Here is a 17925-nt window from a genome sequence, read left to right on the forward strand (position 1 = left end):
GTGCATCGTTGGCGTACTGTAAAAGGGAAACTATCATAGTCCCAGATCTGGTTGTGCTGTACAGTATAGTCTACTTCAATGGTCGTTGAGTTAGCGGTACAACACAATCAGATCTGAGAGCAGACTCCAACGCTCCAAGCCTACTGTAGTGTTGTGTCGTGACTATCGCTCACCACTCCAACGGGGAAGGCCAGCACGGCCATCATCCAGTCCCTCAGGCCAATGAGCTTCCTAAGCTGCCTGTCTTGCTCCTGGTTCTCACTGCCCTTGGTCAGCAGTCTGGACAGGTCTGTCAGCACACACACGCCAAAGAAAACTGCCTGGATCACCTAGAGCAGGGAAGGTGAGGACAAAATGATGTGTTCTTAGAGATAAGAGCAGCCACAACAGATTACACAATAGTTAGACATTATCATGTCACTCTTTCTAAGCAGAATAGCTGATCCAGGAGTTGTGTCACGGGACAAAGAATTTTACAACACAATTTAAATCCGGAGAGGTGAACAGGAGATTATTTTGGGTCACAAAATCAGTAGAGTTCGTCATCTCTCAAGAGGACAGTAGCATTAAATATTAATATCACATTATATTCATGGGAAGCATATGAATCCCAAAAAGCATATCTATAAAACATTCATATGTATATCAAAAAGGAGTTCATTGAGGTGTCCTCTAAAACGCAACACATATTTTGCCATACATACATTTAAATAAAATACATATTTTATATAGCAATAAAATAATTATATAAGAACTGAACAATTACATAAACCTCATACTTTCGATGTCTATCCCCTTAAACTAGCATATGTCATATTATGTGGGTCTATGAGCAGTCTGTGGCAGCGGTGGGGATTATTTTGCATGAAATTAAGAGCTAGAGAACATAACAGGGTGTCTTTATCGCTAAGGCAAAAACCCAACAGACTGGAAAGTGTGACTTTCATTCTCATTTAATTCAATGTTTCATTTCGGATTCCAGGAACCAGCATTATCTTTTCGGTCCGAAAATTGTGTTGCAGAACTTGGTTCTAGGACAGGGTAGTGCAACAGCATTAGTGTGACACCTAGCTAACACACAAGACAGCTGTTTCATTTCTCAGGCGTTTTCGCAGTCTTTACATCTTTGACTTAGCTTTTTTGCCTTTGTAAGCAGCAGGTTTAGCCTGAGGCTATGCAAAAAAACAAATGCCTTCCAGGTTCTTTTTCACTTATCTCAAATGCAAGGGGTTTGGAAAACATAGCTCTCACAGGGAATGAATGCCAAAAGCTAAACATAAAACCCTTTAATATTTCTACAGGCTCTTTCCCTGCCCTGTATTGCAGGCACTTAGGAGCAACCACAATAATTCCTGGACTGGAGCTCAGGTTATAAAGTGTTGCTCCACACAACTCAAATGTCTGCAGCTGGGAGAGTGGAGCACAGAGGGAGTCTGGGAAGGAGAATATGGAAGCTGCTTGAACAATAGAGATACAGAACCAGTTTAGAAGTTTAACAGCTCTAGGAGTGATGATGTACATACTACAGCATAATGTAATTACAAGACAGAACATATCCAACATGTATTGCCGTATATAGACTAATGGGAAGCAATGTAATGTCTAGGAACCTAATTACCTCCACAGTTAGCAGAGGCTGACAGGAGAGTAGAGTAATGCATCATATCTTACCTAGCAAAGACATTAGGCACTGTCCTACACTCCCCCTTGCCCTCTTTCCATGTACTGTGTAGTGTGCTGGCCAGGTGCAGAGAGGGCCTTAATAAGTACTGGGTGGTCTAGGGAAGGGGACAGTATGTAAAGCCAGACATAATATCTCTCTGTCCACACCTGCCCCCTCTGGGCATCACCTGACACTCTGTGGCAGAGAGGATCTGCACTCTGGCACTGCAGCTTTGCCACTTATATAATGTGTGTGTGTGTGTGTGTGTGTGTGTGTGTGTGTGTGTGTGTGTGTGTGTGTGTGTGTGTGTGTGTGTGTGTGTGTGTGTGTGTGTGTGTGTGTGTGTGTGTGTGTGTGTGTGTGTGTGTGTGTGTGTGTGACATAAAACAGATGACACATGCTCTATATGGTCACTTATTTGGCTTAAAGGCTCTATACAGCTGTTTTTATCACACAATCAAATAATTTTCTGTGTAACAATTAAGTACCTTACTGTAATAGTTTTTCAATAAAATCGTCAAAAAGAAACAAAAATCCCCTTTCAGCAAAAAATATTTCTCAAGCAAGAATTTTGCCTAATTGGAGGGACATTATAACCTGAAAACTAGCTGTTATTGGCAGAGAGGTTTGGAACGCTCTTTGTTATTTTACCTTGTTATTTTAGCTTGTATACTGTTGTTTAGGGCAGCTCTCATTGTTTTATTTTACTGCGAAGCCCCTAGTCCTGCTCAACATGCCTCAGATAGCCCCCTTGTCCCACCCCCCACACATGCGGAGACCGCACCTAGCATAACTGGAGCCTCCAGAGATGCAACCTCTCTCATTGTCACTCAATGCCTAGGTTTACCCCCACTGTACTTGCACCCTACCATACCCTTGTCTGTACACTATGCCCTGAATCTATCCTACCAAGCCCAGAAATCTGCCCCTTTTATTCTCTGTTCCGAACGTACTAGACGACCAGTTCTTATAGCCTTTAGCCGTACCCTCATCCTACTCCTCCTCTGTTCCTCTGGTGATGTAGAGGTTAACCCAGGCTCTGTGTGTCTCCAAGAGGTCTCATTTGTTGACTTCTGTAACCATAAAAGCATTGGTTTCATGCATGTTAACATCAGAAGCCTCCTCCCTAAGTTTGCTTTATTCACTGCTTTAGCACACTCCGCCAACCCTGATGTCCTTGCCGTGTCTGAATCCTGGTTTAGGAAGGACACCAAAAATTCTGAAATTTCCATCCCCAATTACAACATTTTCCATCAAGAAACAACTGCTAAAGGAGGCAGAATTGTTATCTACTGTAGAGATAGACTGTAGAGTTCTGTCATACTATCCAGGTCTATGCCAAAACAGTTTGAGCTTCTACTTTTAAAGATCCATCTCTCCAGAAATAAGTTTCTCACTGTTTACACTTGTTATAGACCCCCCTCAGCTCCCAGCTGTGCCCTGGACACCATATGTGAATTGATTGCCCCCCATCTATCGTCAGAGTTCGCACTGCTAGGTGACCTAAATTGGGATATGCTTAACACCCCGGCTGTCCTACAATCTAAGCTAGATGCCCTCAATCTAACACAAATTATCAAGGAACCTACCAGGTACAATCCCAAATCCGTAAACATGGGCACCCTCATAGATATAATCCTGATCAATTTGCACTCCAAATACACCTCTGCTGTTTTCAACCAGGAACTCAGTGATCACTGCCTCATTGCTTGCGTCCGTTATGGGTCCGCTGTCAAACGACCACCCCTCATCACTGTCAAACGCTCCCTAAAACACTTCTGCGAGCAGGCCTTTCTAATCAACCTGGCCCGGGTATCCTGGAAGGATATTAACCTCATCCCGTCAGTAGAGGATGCCTGTTTGTTCTTTAAAAGTGCTTTCCTCACCATCTTAAATAAGCATGCCCCTTTCAAAAAATTTAGAACAGATATAGCCCTTGGTTCACTCCAGACTTAACTGCCCTTGACCAGCACAAAAACACCCTATGGCGTACTGCACTAGCATCGAATAGTCCCCGCGATATGCAACTTTCAGTGATGTCAGGAACCAATACACACACTCAGCTAGGAAAGCAAAGGCTAGCTTTTTCAAACAGAAATTTGCATCTTGCAGCACTAATTCCCAAACGTTTTGGGACACTGTAAAGTCCATGGAGTATAAGAGTACCTCCTCCCAGCTGCACACTGCACTGAGACCAGGCAAAACTGTCACCACTGATAAATCCACGATAATCTAGAATTTCAATGAGGATTCCTCTACGGCTGGCCATGCTTTCCACCAGGCTACCCCAACCCTGGCCAACAGCTCTGCACCACCCGCAGCAACTGGCCCAAGCCACCTGGCTATCCCAACCCCGGCCAACAGCTCTGCACCACCCGCAGCAACTGGCCCAAGCCACCTGGCTACCCCAATCCGAAGTTAAATCTAGAATCGGCTTCCTATTTCGCAAACAAAGCCTCCTTCACTCATGCTGCCAAACATACCCTCGCAAAATTGACTATCCTACCGATCCTTGACTTCAGCGATGTCATTTACAAAATATCCTCCAACACTCTACTCAGAAAATTGGATGCAGTCTATCACAGTGCCATCCGTTTTGTAACCAAAGCACCATATACTACCCACCACCGCGACATGTATGCTCTCGTTGGCTGGTCCTCGCTACATATTCATCGACAAACCCACTGGCTCCAGGTCATCTATAAGTCTTTGCTAGGTACACTGGTCACCATAGTAACACCCACCCATAGCACACGCTCCATCCGGTATATTTCACTGGTCATTCCCAAAGCCAACACCTTCAACACCGCCTTTCCCTCTAATTCTCTGCTGCCAATGACTGGAACGAATTGCAAAAATCACTGAAGTTGGAGACTTAAATCTCCCTCACTAACTTTAAGCGTCAGCTGTCAGAGCAGCTTACCGATCGCTGCTGCTGTACACAGCCCATCTGTAAATAGCCCATCCAACCAACTACCTACCTCATCCCCTCATTTTCTGCTCTTTTGCACACCAGTATTTCTACTTGCACATTCTCATCTGCACATGTATCACTCCAGTGTAAATTGCTAATTTGTAATTACTTTGCCACTATTGGCCAATTTATTGCCTTACCTCCTTACTTCATTTGCACACACCGTATACAATATTCTATTGTTATTGACTGTACTTTTGTTTATCCCATGTGTAACTCTGTGTTGTTGTTTTTGTCACACTGCTTTGCTTTATCTTGGCCAGGTTGCAGTTGTAAATCTGAACTTGTTCTCAACTGGCCTACCTGGTTAAATAAGGTGAAATAAAAAATATACATTTTGGCAAGTCAAAACTCTGCCCATGTAAAACCTGCTGATTAGAAGGTCCTGTGTAAATTGTATTTTCAAACAGCAACTATCTGGAAATAACTCTGATCACATTTATTCACACTTTCACAGTGTTTGTTTTTGAACAATATGATACAAAACACAGGAAAAACAAAATTGTTACTGCATTGGGCCTTTAAAACGGATTTATTTATTAACTAACAACTTGGAAGTGAGAGAACATTTTAAACCAAAAGTATGACTCAGTTTCATAATCTGTCTGCAAGGTGCCTCAGTTTTTATCCAAAGAGGCACTGTGCTAAACCACAACAAAACTTTTCAGATCATATGATTTGATTCCTCCAAGCACAGGGGTTAGACATTTTGTTCTGCCTATTGATTCATGTGGACAAAGGCCAGATCTCACTGGTGGAATCAACCCACTGGACAGCCCTGTGTTCTGCTCCTCATGTATCCCCGATGGAAACCCACATCTGAACCCCACACTCAATAATGAATGACTGAGACCCAATGAAAACAAATCTACAGGCAAAAATCACAGCAAGGCAGCCAAGGTCCTAAACCAAGTGAAGTGTAACATAATTAGTGTAGACAGACAGAGGCGTGGAGGTTAGGCCTGGCTACCGTGGCTGGTTTCTAGAGTTTTCCACTAGACTTCTATCCCATTCGCCCTGAGTAAGGTCTGATTCTAAAGCCTGCGAGCGAGTGGCATCTTTTGCTGTGATAATATTTCTTTGTTGTCTGTTCTAATAATAACTGCTTCATATAGCAACAATTAATCATGATGATGACGTATAGAACAAAACAAAACCAGTTATTCAAAAGGCCCAGCTGTTTCATGTCAAACTCAATCCATAACAAACCTCACATCGTGTTACCTTCATTTCTTGTGCCCCTATTTGTGTGAGCTAAAACAGAGCAAACTACCCACTACCAGTGTCCCACTGGGCAAAAAAACTGGTTGAATCAATGTTGTTTTCACGTCATTTCAAAATAATACAATCAATATGATGAGTTTGAATCAACACGGAAAACTGTTTGGATTTGTGAAGAATCATCAAAGTAAGGGAAACGTTATTTTCTTCACTCAACTTTGAACCTAAATCCAATGACATGGTGACACTTTCTATTGATTTCATGTTGAATTCACATTAGTTTACAAATCAACCAAATGTAAATCAAAACTAGATGTTGAACTGAAATCTGTTCACAGTGGGGTGTGAGTAGCAGTGGTGTAAAGTACTTAAGTAAAAATACTTTAAAGTACTACTTAAATAGTTTTTTGAGGTATCTGTACTTTACTTTACTATTTATATTTTTGACTACTTTTACTTTTACTTCACTACATTCCTAAAGAAAATGATGTACTTTTTACTCCATACATTTTCCCTGACACCCAAAAGTACTCGTTACATTTGGAATGCTTAGCAGGACAGGAAACTGGTACTTTCACACACTTAACAAGAGAACATCCGTGCTCATCCTTACTGCCTCTGATCTGGCTGACTCACTAAACACACATGCTTCGTTTGTAAATTATGTCTGAGTGTTGGAGTGTGCCCCTGGCTATCCATAAATGACAAAAGCAAGAAATTGGAGATGTCTGGTTTGCTTAATATAAGGATTTTTTAATTATTCATACTTTTACTTTTGACACTTAAGTATATTTTAGTAATTACATTTACTTTTGATACTTAAGTATATTTAAAACCAAATACTTTTAGACTTTTACTCAAGTAGTATTTTACTGGGTGACTTTCACTTTTACTTGAGTCATTTTCTATGAAAGTATCTGTACTTTTACTCAAGTATGATAATAGGGTACTTTTTCCACCACTGGTGAATAGCTACACGCTTTGATTCCTGATAAAAATAAAACTAATAAGCAGAAGAATGAGAGAATCCGTCATAAGTAGTAGGACATTGCATATTTTCATTACAGTAAATTGGGAGCTCAATCTAAGTACTATTCCTGGGGTTGGCATATTCACGTCACATTGGCGTTTTTATCATCACGGCAGTAATTCATCATGACTAAAGACAGAATCATGACTAAATAGTAAACACACACATGCACAAACATGCGCATGCACGCGCGACACACAAACTTTGTTGTCAGGATTTATACGATAGGCTTAAACTAGATGTTGTAATGCACAATAACAGAACATGTTTATTGCTGTTATTGCATTTAGCGCCATTGCCATAAAAATAGTAGTAAAATGGCTTCTAATGTGGAAAACATGAGTCATCTGTTGAAAAACTGACAACATCAGTATCTAAATATATATATGTATGTGTGTGTGTGCGTGTGTACATATACTTATAGAGTAAGCAACATGTGAAAATGTATTTCAGAAAACAAGAGTGCAACTATTCCTAGAAAAAAAGAAGAGCAAATCACAGACAGTGAGATAAAGAAAACTTCCTGGGTGTTTTTTTAGAAGGTTTTTTACTATCCAAACAACGTTCTCTTAAAATAAAGACTGTGTGATCTAACAGGGGAATCATTTGAACTCGGGATGTCGTTATCCTAATCACACCATCTCGGGTACCCACGGGCCACGGATGGTTCCTTAATAATTGTGATTCATGTGATACCAATGTTGCAACAAAAAAGGCAACTGACTTGCGCGCATCAGCAGCCGAGAAGAGGGGGAGCCTTTTTAGTGGGTGTGAGCTTTTAATGACCGTAACACTTGCCCAAAACATTGAGGAGTCTGTACAGCGCTGGAAGAAACAAAACATATTGTAGCTGACAGCCTAATAACACAGCAGGCCCGTTTCGCAACTGAGGGTGGGCGGTATCAACAACTGGAGGTAGGACACTGACTGTCTGTAGCATATCATACCATGACGTGCTAGCATTTCTGAATGACCAGGCTCCGGTCTAGAGAACAATATTACACTTACCAGGTCTATGAATGTTAAAAACTTCCAGCTCCCGCCATATGTTTGATGCGCGGGCATGTCAATTGCTTTATAATTGCAGAGGATGGAGAAATAGGACAGGAGAATGGCTACCCTTAGCACCTGAGATGGGATGAGCGCCATGTTTTTTCTCCGTGCCCTTGTCTCGTCTCCTGCTATATCCTCCTGTCAGATTGATGCTGCGGGTCTCGCACAGTGCAGGGGGGTCGTTGCCTCGGAGAAGGGAATCAGACAGAGGAGGTTGCGTACGAGATGTGAACGTGAGGAAAGGGAGGAGGAGGGGTGTTGCCATAGAAACAGAACGCAGCCTCTCCAAGACCAGGAGGAGCAGACCACTATGTGATGCTCTGCATACATACAGAGGCTCCTTCAATGATGTCTTTATAGTCTGGTCAATGGTTTTGGCTAGTCTAGAGTAACGGATGTGAAACGACTAGCAAAGTTAGCAGTGGTGCGCGCTGAATAGAGTTTCAATCGGTGACGTCACTTGCTCTGAGACCTTGAAGTAGTTGTTCCCCTTGCTCTGCAAGGACCGCGGCTTTTGTGGAGCGATGGGTAACGTTGCTTCGTGGGTGACTGTTGTTGATGTGTGCAGAGGGTCCCTGGTTCGCGCCTGGGTATGGGCGAGGGGACGGTCTAAAGTTATACTGTTACACTAGTATAATAGTGGGATAATGCTAATGTATTCACATTTCTACTGAGGCCATTGAATATTTGCACATGCATATAGTTCAAATGTGCTCAACAATTTATTTTAACTAAATATGTATATAGATTTTTCACTTGGGGGCTTTTAAACAATAAAAAATGGCAACACAAAATTAACACTGTGTTCTAACACAAGACTCTGCTTGTCCCTCCAATTGAATAAAACAATCTGTCTTCCTTCTGACATACTTACATTCTGTTTCAGGATAGAGGCAGTTACAGAGGAGGTTTGTTGCTCCAGCCGATACTTTCTGATATGTTATAATTAACTGCCTTTGGCAGGTAGCTTACTATTACTAGAAGTGTTTTACAACTCTACAATGGTCTCTAGGACACAAGGCCAACTGGTGGTGCTTAGATTATATCTGTTTACTACTTTATTGGCAGTCTTCAGGATCCCAAGGCTGTTATAAGTTAGATATTGTGTTATTAATTCCGTCACTGGGTTTTCATATTTTATTGATCCCGTAAACGTACAGTACTTTAACCAAAGCAAAGCACCACTAGGGGACTGAGGGCATGACCAGAAGAACATCAAAGTGTTGCGTGACTCTTCAGAGCTAAGAGAAGAGGCCTGGGAAATAAGTGGGCACCCAGCGCATCAGATCAGACACCATTCCGGAACAGAAAAACACCTAGGTTTTTCCCACTGACACATTGACTGCTTCACACAGTATTACCGTAATCTATAATTGCCAGCTCCAGTCTCAAAGCTTTTTGAGAGATGTCAGGCAGAGGCAGACTAACTCTCCCCCCTGTTAAAATCAGTATTAAGTTACGATAAGGCAGCCACAGAGGTTTATTCTATAAAAATCCCTCGCTAGAGACAGACAAATGGCTTCCAATCCCAGCTATTAAGAGGATAGAGAACTGGGGATTACAGCTTCTGGCCTCGGTCCCCCCCAAAGTCAGCACAAGATTGGAAGGCTGACTTGGGCAGGCAGGCAGAGATGGTATGGATGGATGGCCTATCCTGGTATAACCCTGGTGAGAGGCTTTGTGGGTCTGAATATGAGTCCTGCATCATTTGGTAACACAAAAGCTCCCAACTACCATAAATGCATAATTTCTACATTTTGGATCTAATACACTGAGTTACTCAAACATTCTGTCAGGAACATTCACTTCATGTAGAGTGCAGAAAACCTTCTCAATTGTTCTGCAAGTGTTCTTGGCCTGCTGCAGAGTTGCAGGGGTCTGCTGGAGTGCATGCGCTGGCTTTTGACGGTTTGTGGTTAGCCGTGGGGTGTTTGCTTGAGAGTTTCCAGTGTCACCGCCTGCTTTAAAGTAGAGGAGCTGATTCGCAGCCAGCTATTGCACACTCATCCAGTTTGCTCTGCACTCTCAGTGCACTCGGTGGATACAGCCGAAATCGTCCCTCTTCTCACTGGGATGTATTGGCTAGCGAGAAGCTTCTGTGCTGGGTGAACACAGCATGGGCTCCGTCTCATGTTTGGATATGATCTAGGAGTATAACCATTGGCGTGTTAAAGCATTGGAACAGCTTTGAGTATTGTTTTATGGCGGGCCTATAAAGGCCAGTAGTTGTGGGTTTAGCACTCCAGACTCTGACTATCACATCCACATACCGTGGCCTTTCTTTCTCTGTTCTTCCTCTTTGAATTTGTCATTCATTCTATGTTGACTGGAGATACCCAACACACTACAAGAACCAGACTGGGATTACGCCATAGATGTTGTGCGGCCTAAATGTGGCGGTCACAAATTCCCATCAGGTTAACTAGGGAATTTCAGTCCTTAATCCACTCGACATCTGTCCTCATCCAAGTATCCGTCTTTAATGACCTCCCCCTCGCCTCAGATAAATCTCCACAAACACGAGAGGATGTCCATCTCATCCAAGTCATCTTTCATTATCCCCCACTAGCTGAGCTGTGTAGGAAAGGTCGGGCTAATCCTCTGGCAGCCAGGGCAAGGCTGTGTCTTGACTGGCGCTACACGGGACATAAACCCTCACTCACCTCTCCTCTCCTCACCTTTCGCTATAGCCCCATAGATTTCAATACAGCATGCAAGTGACATAGCTCTCTCTCTCTTTCTCTGCGTGAGCTGGTTGGCTGGCTAGCTAGCTGGCACATCATGTCAAGGGCCTAAAAATAGGCCTCCAAGCCTCATTAAGGCCCTAAGTTTGTTTGCCTCGGTATAATGCCCATGCACAAACGCTGGCATCCATTGGCCCGGGTGTTTGTGTCTGTTTGCAAACATCAAAGTCTGGCCAATCAATCTAATGAGGAGAACGAGGACACACATCTGTTCTCTCGTGCCTGTCTTTTACCTCCATCCCAATTTTTGTAATTAGAGGTCCCCATGGTAAACCACTGCTTTAATCCAGATTGGTAATGATAAATAAATATTTATTAATCTGTTTAGTCGGGGCAAATGCTTCCAGCTTTAAACAGGGTTGGTTTACATAATAACCCCCCCTCCAGACAGTTTGATGAGGAAACATGGCCGATAAATGAATCCTTTAAGTGTAGTGGCTATAGCCCAGCTCAATGTGGAACATCTTCCATGTGCATACGCTGCACGCTTGGTTGGTTTATTACTGCGTTACAATCCTGAAGGAGGGTGAGTGTTTTTCGATTTTGAAACGGATGATGGTTTTTATGGTTTTAGCCTTTGACTTTGATCATGGCTTTCATGTTTGTCTGTATTTTGCACTCAAGTGAAATGAGTATCACCAACCTTGTGGGGGTAGGATTAGTGATAAAGAGCACTGCCAAGGGTCTCCCTGCCTGCCTCATGTGTTCTGATTAGAATGGATCATTTGATGAGATAAAGATGTCATGAGACGCACGGCAGAGCAGAACGCTAATTGTCCCCAAGCCTCTGACTGGCCTGAATGGGAGTGTTGCATGTTGTACCTACTTCTGTCTGCTTTCAGCATCGTCCTGATGACAGTGTTTAAAGGATGGCGTTTCTGAATAAAGCTCACTGTATCATATTCCTGGACCCATGGCCATGCCAAAATGTCCACGTTTAGTTGATTTCTTTTTAGGCTGACACCAGAGGAGAGGGGTCTCAGCCATGCACCTGTTGTGAGGAACGGCGCGAGGCATTGACAGAGGAGCGTGTCTATACCCTTGGATTTTGATGGAGAGGTGTGAAAAGGCCGGAGGCTGCCAATAGGAAGGTAAACACGTGTGTTTGTGCAGGAGAATGGCTGATTACGCAAGAGCGCCACAAAAAGAAAGTGTAGCTTGCACAAACACCAGGCTGTAAAAGCTTCAGAGACAAACAAAGGTGGCACGGAATGGGCCACAAAGGGACACTGACAGGTGAGGGTTGAATGGAAATAGCATTCTCATAACCTGCCTGTTACGTCAAACCTACTGTGGTGTATGTTTGTCTGTATAAGGACAGAACCTTTTCTTTTACCTAGTGGAGCTGGACTGTGCTGGCTCTCTGTCTGTTCAATCACTAGGCTACTAGTATGGCCTCTCCTTATTATTTACACGACAAAGTTCCTAATAAAACCGGGGATTTGTCCAAATGGAAAGAGCAATCACTTTGTGGAAAATATTATTCACAGCGACCGAGTGATATTAATATAGAAAATATGTATTTTGTCTGTCAGGGCTATCCCTCCACAACCACAGTATGACATTATAGCCCATTTACCAATCCCATCTGGATAATAAACAGAGAGATCTCATTAGCTAAAAGTATACTGGCCGCTGTTGCCGGTTATGAGCTGCCGTTCATCAGGAAGGGTCGTCTGCAGTGCACACAATTTTACTACGCATAGATTAAAACAATTTCATTTGTCCTGCTCCTGCCTGAGCTCAGGGAAAATATATGACTGTGCTGAAAGGTATAGAGATTAAACTGGCATGTCACTGTGTCTCAGCTATATGCCAGCAAGCTTAATCACCACCTGTAAAACATCTCAGCCTGGAATTGGTTTAGCTCAGTCGGCAATTAACATTGTCTTTGGAAGTGACTTTAAAGCCTTGCAGTATCATGCTTTACATGCTCACTGAGAGGATTGCAACGATGGGTGCCATGTTCAATTATTTTGTCTAGACTAAAATCACGTAAATGATCTAAGAGGGTCCTATTGCCTAGACTGTTCTGATTTCACAGCAGCCACGTTGAAGCTTGTGTGTCATGTGAGAAGAGATCAGCTTGTTTAAACCAGATATGAGAAAATGTCATATTCATACTGTTGAATATTACAGATAGACCTATACCTATAGATCTGAAGGGGGTTTAACACAGTGTAGTGGCAGACTAGAATAAACACTATGTAGAATAAACTCTTAGAATAAACTCGATGTATTGTAGATGAAGGTTAAACGATCCTAAATGGAAGGGTTGGGAACTCCGGCATGGGACTATTTGACAGGAAAGAGAAATCATAACGGGATCAGTGGCTGTGTCCTGTAATTTGGAGAATATGTTGACCCGGCTGATCCCAGGCAAGCAGAACAAGCTGCCAAGTCCTGGGTGGAAAGCATCCCTCTGCCAGGCTGCTATGTATTACCACTTTCTGTCACTTTCTGTCAGTTTCCAACTTCAAACACAGCACAGTCCCAGGAGTTTAAGAGGTGCTGGCAGCAGCCGGCTTTTTATCTCCCGAAATGTTCCACTGTGGGAAACTTTGCCTAGGCAACAAGAGCCCCAGTGTCCGGAGGTTGGAAATAAAAAAACAAGATCGGCCCATTTCCGAGGAAGAGGGGGTACACTGGCTCCCAGAACAGGGGTGCGTGTCTCTGACCTCACAACCTTGATGGGTAAGTCAAAACACTCCCACTCACAAAAACTACAAGGAAAGAATAGCCAAGAGCATATTTTGATTTATATATGGTTTGATTCTTGGAGCACTCGAACTTTAGTAAGTGAACAGAAGTGAACAGCTATCAACCTATCACCAATTGATGAGGTGATTATTTTATTTCTGACATTTTAAGTTGTATCAGGAGAAGTCAGATCAGGCATGCTGACACTGTTTGGGATTTCTCTAGTAACACAGACTGTCTGCTCTGTACCTACTTTGAACTTCAATCAACAGGAACTCTTAAGGTCAGAGACAGTTTCTCTAGTTTGACCACTAGGGGTCTTGGTTTACCTCTCTCGATAAAAGAGTGAAGACATTAGAGTTACCTATCTGAGAGGCTTTCAACAGGCCTTCTATCCAATGAAGGGCATGCTAAGTGTCATTTCTGTTAACATTTTCCATTTGGTTGGCTATTTCGTGACTCAACACAATTACGCAACTGCCATTCAAACAATAGTGTTGAATAAACTGACAACTCGGTATGCAAATGTGAAAATACTACCCCATTGAATAATAACAATTGAATTGAATTGAATATGTTTCATATGTGTTTGTCTATCCTATCAGTGAGAAGTGTTGTCCCTTTCTCAGGTATGTCTGAAGAAACCTGGGTGGTTTTATCATAGTCACCCATCTGCCTAGTGCAGTTTTTACAGGCTGTTTTACAGCCTGGGAGCAAGAGATGAAAGCAGCTCTTCCTTGAGGATTCACCAGTGGCCACCAGTCATGCTGCGTTAGTGCCCTGCCTTATCACTCACACAAAATGACCTTTGTCATAGTGTAGCACATGTACAGTATATCCTTATGTCATTTCCTGGCAGCGAGAGAGAGAGAGAGAAAGAGAGGTGAAGCTGGGATTCCAGGGAATGTGTGACACAGCACTGAGTGTTAGAGCTAATCAGAGGAGCTGAACTTGCACAATAGCAGCAGATTATTGCTAGGTACAACTAGGTGTGGAGCCTGAGAGGGTGGTGCCCATGCCTAGTGAGTAAGCACTGACAATACATCAGCTGTCGAGACCTCATTGTTTCAGAGGCACTGGTTGCAGCCACGGGATATGTGCCTGAGGGCAAGAATGTATGTGTTGTGTGTGTGTGTGTGTGTGTGTGTGTGTGTGTGTTTTGTGTGTGTGTGTGTGTGTGTGTGTGTGTGTGTGTGTGTTTTGTGTGTGTGTGTGTGTGTGTGTGTGTGTGTGTGTGTGTGTGTGTTTTTGTGTGTGTGTGTGTGTGTGTGTGTGTGTGTGTGTGTGTGTTTTGTGTGTGTGTGTGTGTGTGTGTGTGTGTGTGTGTGTGTGTGTGTGTGTGTGTGTGTGTTTTGTGTGTGTGTGTGTGTGTGTGTGTTGTGTGTGTGTGTGTGTGTGTGTGTGTGTGTGTGTTTTGTGTGTGTGTGTGTGTGTGTGTGTGAGTGTGAGTGTGTGTGTGTGTGTGTGTGTGTGTGAGTGTGTGTGTGTGTGTGTGTGTGTGTGTGTGTGTGTGTGTGTGTGTGCGCATTGTTCTGAGGAACTTTATAATGCTTTCGATGATACTGCAGCAGGACAACAGGCATGGAAATGGTCTCCAGTGCCTCTGTGTGCTTCAGGATGTGACCTGTTTATGACTGTGTACAATGTGTTGTGAATGGAATGGACAAGCCTTCAATGGACATGCTGTGTTCTATCTAAGCCATTACACAGCGAAGAAGACATTCAAGGGGCTTGTCTCAGGATCAGTTACAAATGAGCTTAATGAGTAGGAGCTCGAAGTATGTAACAGTAAAGGCCATAGTATCATCATTTGATGTGATTATGTATAATTAACATGGGGTTACAATTTAATATATTTTAGACATTCATAATAAAATCAGTCACCGTGTTTTAACAAGTATCATCACCTGCTTGGTTCTTGGGCCATTACGTTTCAGTGACTAAGTCAGAGTACAAAAAAACTTGATCTGTGGGAATACCCTCAGGGGTCCTTGGATGAATGTCAAAATATGAGACTCTTGCAGGTACTCGTACCAGCAGCTTTGACATCACCTTCGAGGAATACTGTACCAACGATGTTAGATAACCCAGAGGAAAGACACTGTTCTAACATGCCTTTTGTGGTCAAGAGGACAGGTTCTTTCTCTTGGTGTTGTTTCACCAGAGATAGTTTAAGGGGGTTTAGTAGCAGTGCTGGTTAACTTTTTTTAAATGTTATGTTGGATAACGTTTAGCTTTTTTATGTGTCATGTATATATGCATGTGAGTCCTATTGACGTATAGGCACACCATCTCTTACTAGTCAGCCCTTGAGCAGTATGACAATATTACTCCTAGAAGACCAGCCATGATTTAAAGACAGTTAGTTTAGGGCCATGGGAGCTGATCTCCCTTGGGAATGGCTTTCTAAAGATTACAGAGAGGAGGTCTCCATGGGGAGTCCCAAACCACAGCTGATATGATATGGCCATGAGCTACCAGAGACTGTAAGCCACTCTTGTTCTAGCTGATAATCCACTTAACTCTATATATGTACAGCACACACACACACACACACACACACACACACACACACACACACACACACACACACACACACACACACACACACACACACACACACACACACACACACACACACACACACACACACACACACACACACACACACACACACACACACACACACACACACAGGACCAGGGCCCAGGCCAAAGAAAGCATAGGCTGTATTAGACACACTCACTTTCATTGAGGAGTTGTGTTACCTCGCTCCTAAGGACTGGCTCATGTGTTTACCAAAAGAGGATGAGTTTACTGGATGTCTCATGATGGCTGTTGTGGTGGTCTGGTTATTTATAGACATTCACTCTTGCGATAATATCTAGAGTCAAATCAATAATTTTGTGTTTGAATAATTAGGGCTATCGAAATGACTGGAATACCCTATGTGAGGACTTTAGCCAGCAAGGCTATGTCCCTAATACCTACGTTACACTTACCTTTGTAACTACCATGTGATTGTATTGGGTTTTAGCTTCAGATGATATAGGGTGAGCCTATTGTTGTTCTATTGATGCACATGCAGTCTAACATAGGCTACATAAGTAGCACGGGTGTTATTCTGTTTTCATAATGTATGGTGACCATAGTCTCATGCAGATGAAACCATTAGCATCCATAAGGCCTCTTAATTTCCCTTCACTTTGTCTTTTTGCTTCTGAACTACCAATGGACTGCCGTAGACTGTTGATAATGAAAGGACTTTTCATTTTAGTTGCCTAACTCATTCTGTAATTGTTTATTAAGGGGTTTCTGAAGTATACAGCTCAAAGAGAAGCATGTACTCTCATGTAGACAGTGGCGGATTTAGGAAAAGCCGACCCAGCGCTGCATTTTCCCGGGGATGGCACGGGGCACCCGCACAAAAAAAAAGTGGAATGGTGACATTTATGTGACTGGTTTTCTATCGCGCATTTGCACGTCACGTCGATGATATCATGTCACTGTGTGGGACTGTGGGTCAATTAACCTTGTTGGAGTGGGCGCCCTGATTCTAGTTTGTGAGCTAGGCAGGCTACTGTCTGGGAAGGTCTCCCACTCAGAAGTATGAGATGGGGAGGGGGGCGGGGGTAGGTTGACCTCAGGTCTCCCCGAGGTAGGGGGAACAGGGGAATCTATCAAATAGCTCACCTCTAACTTTGTACAGTACTAATGCAATTAGTCAAATCAGTCACACTACGAAATGCTACCAAATAAAGCACAATTCATTCATAATACTGTGAATATATAGTTTCACAGACATATTGTTGTTTTTTTCTGGTTTGTGTGAAATTGTTAAGAATAATATAAAACCAGTTTGCACACCACCAAGGTGAACTGGTTTCGTCTTGACTCTTGGTTGACAGTGTTGGGGGAAGGGTCATGTATTGATGCTCAGTGCCAAATCAACACAAACTTGTGTCTATTTGTCTCTGTTTCTTCTTTTTGAAATATGTTTATATTTATATAGTTTTAAATGTTATGATTATTTATTTGTGTTGTTACAAATGTCTGAATAAAAATGACAGTTTTTGGGGGGTGGGGGGGGCGGCTGAAGGGGGAAGTTTCGCCCAGGGAACCATACAAGCTTGGACCCCCACTGCATGTAGAGAATCGTTTTCACTGGTATATATGAAGACAAAATAAACGGGTTGCATATTGTACCCGGAGAATAAAGAGCGTTTACACCTTTATTGAATTACATTCACTGTGGCAACAGTGACTGTAGTGGCAGGTACACGGTAATTGCACCATGGTATTTTATAAGATATGCTAGATACATATTTTATATGAATAGAGGCTAGAATAAATCAGTGAAAATACATCAAATTGGGGCTCCCATGAAATGTACTCTGTCTGTTTGCGTGTCACGTCCCCGGGCGCGCCGCTGAGGGAGTTCCCTTTGTGCAGAGCTCCGTTGAGAGGGGGACGGGGCCGGATTCTCCCTGTCCCTCTCCCTCCTCACACTGCTTCGCTCCATGGCTTCTGCCTCTCTCTC

General features: G+C 43.0%; 1 protein-coding gene across 1 annotated transcript in view; it reads right to left on the reverse strand.

Moving 5' to 3' along the window:
• Positions 1-8269, reverse strand: part of aig1 (androgen-induced 1 (H. sapiens)) — a 53014-nt gene extending 44745 nt beyond the window's left edge. The window contains exons 1-2 of the mRNA XM_064925249.1: positions 7897-8269; positions 174-329 (exon numbers count right to left, since the gene is read on the reverse strand). Of these exons, the coding sequence (XP_064781321.1) occupies positions 174-329; positions 7897-8037 (297 nt within the window). The 5' untranslated portion in view covers positions 8038-8269. The remainder of the gene's footprint in view (positions 1-173; positions 330-7896) is intronic.
• Between the last annotated feature and the right edge of the window lie 9656 nt (positions 8270-17925).

Source organism: Oncorhynchus masou, chromosome 19 (genome assembly GCF_036934945.1).
Source record: "Oncorhynchus masou masou isolate Uvic2021 chromosome 19, UVic_Omas_1.1, whole genome shotgun sequence".
Classification (NCBI taxonomy): domain Eukaryota; kingdom Metazoa; phylum Chordata; class Actinopteri; order Salmoniformes; family Salmonidae; genus Oncorhynchus; species Oncorhynchus masou.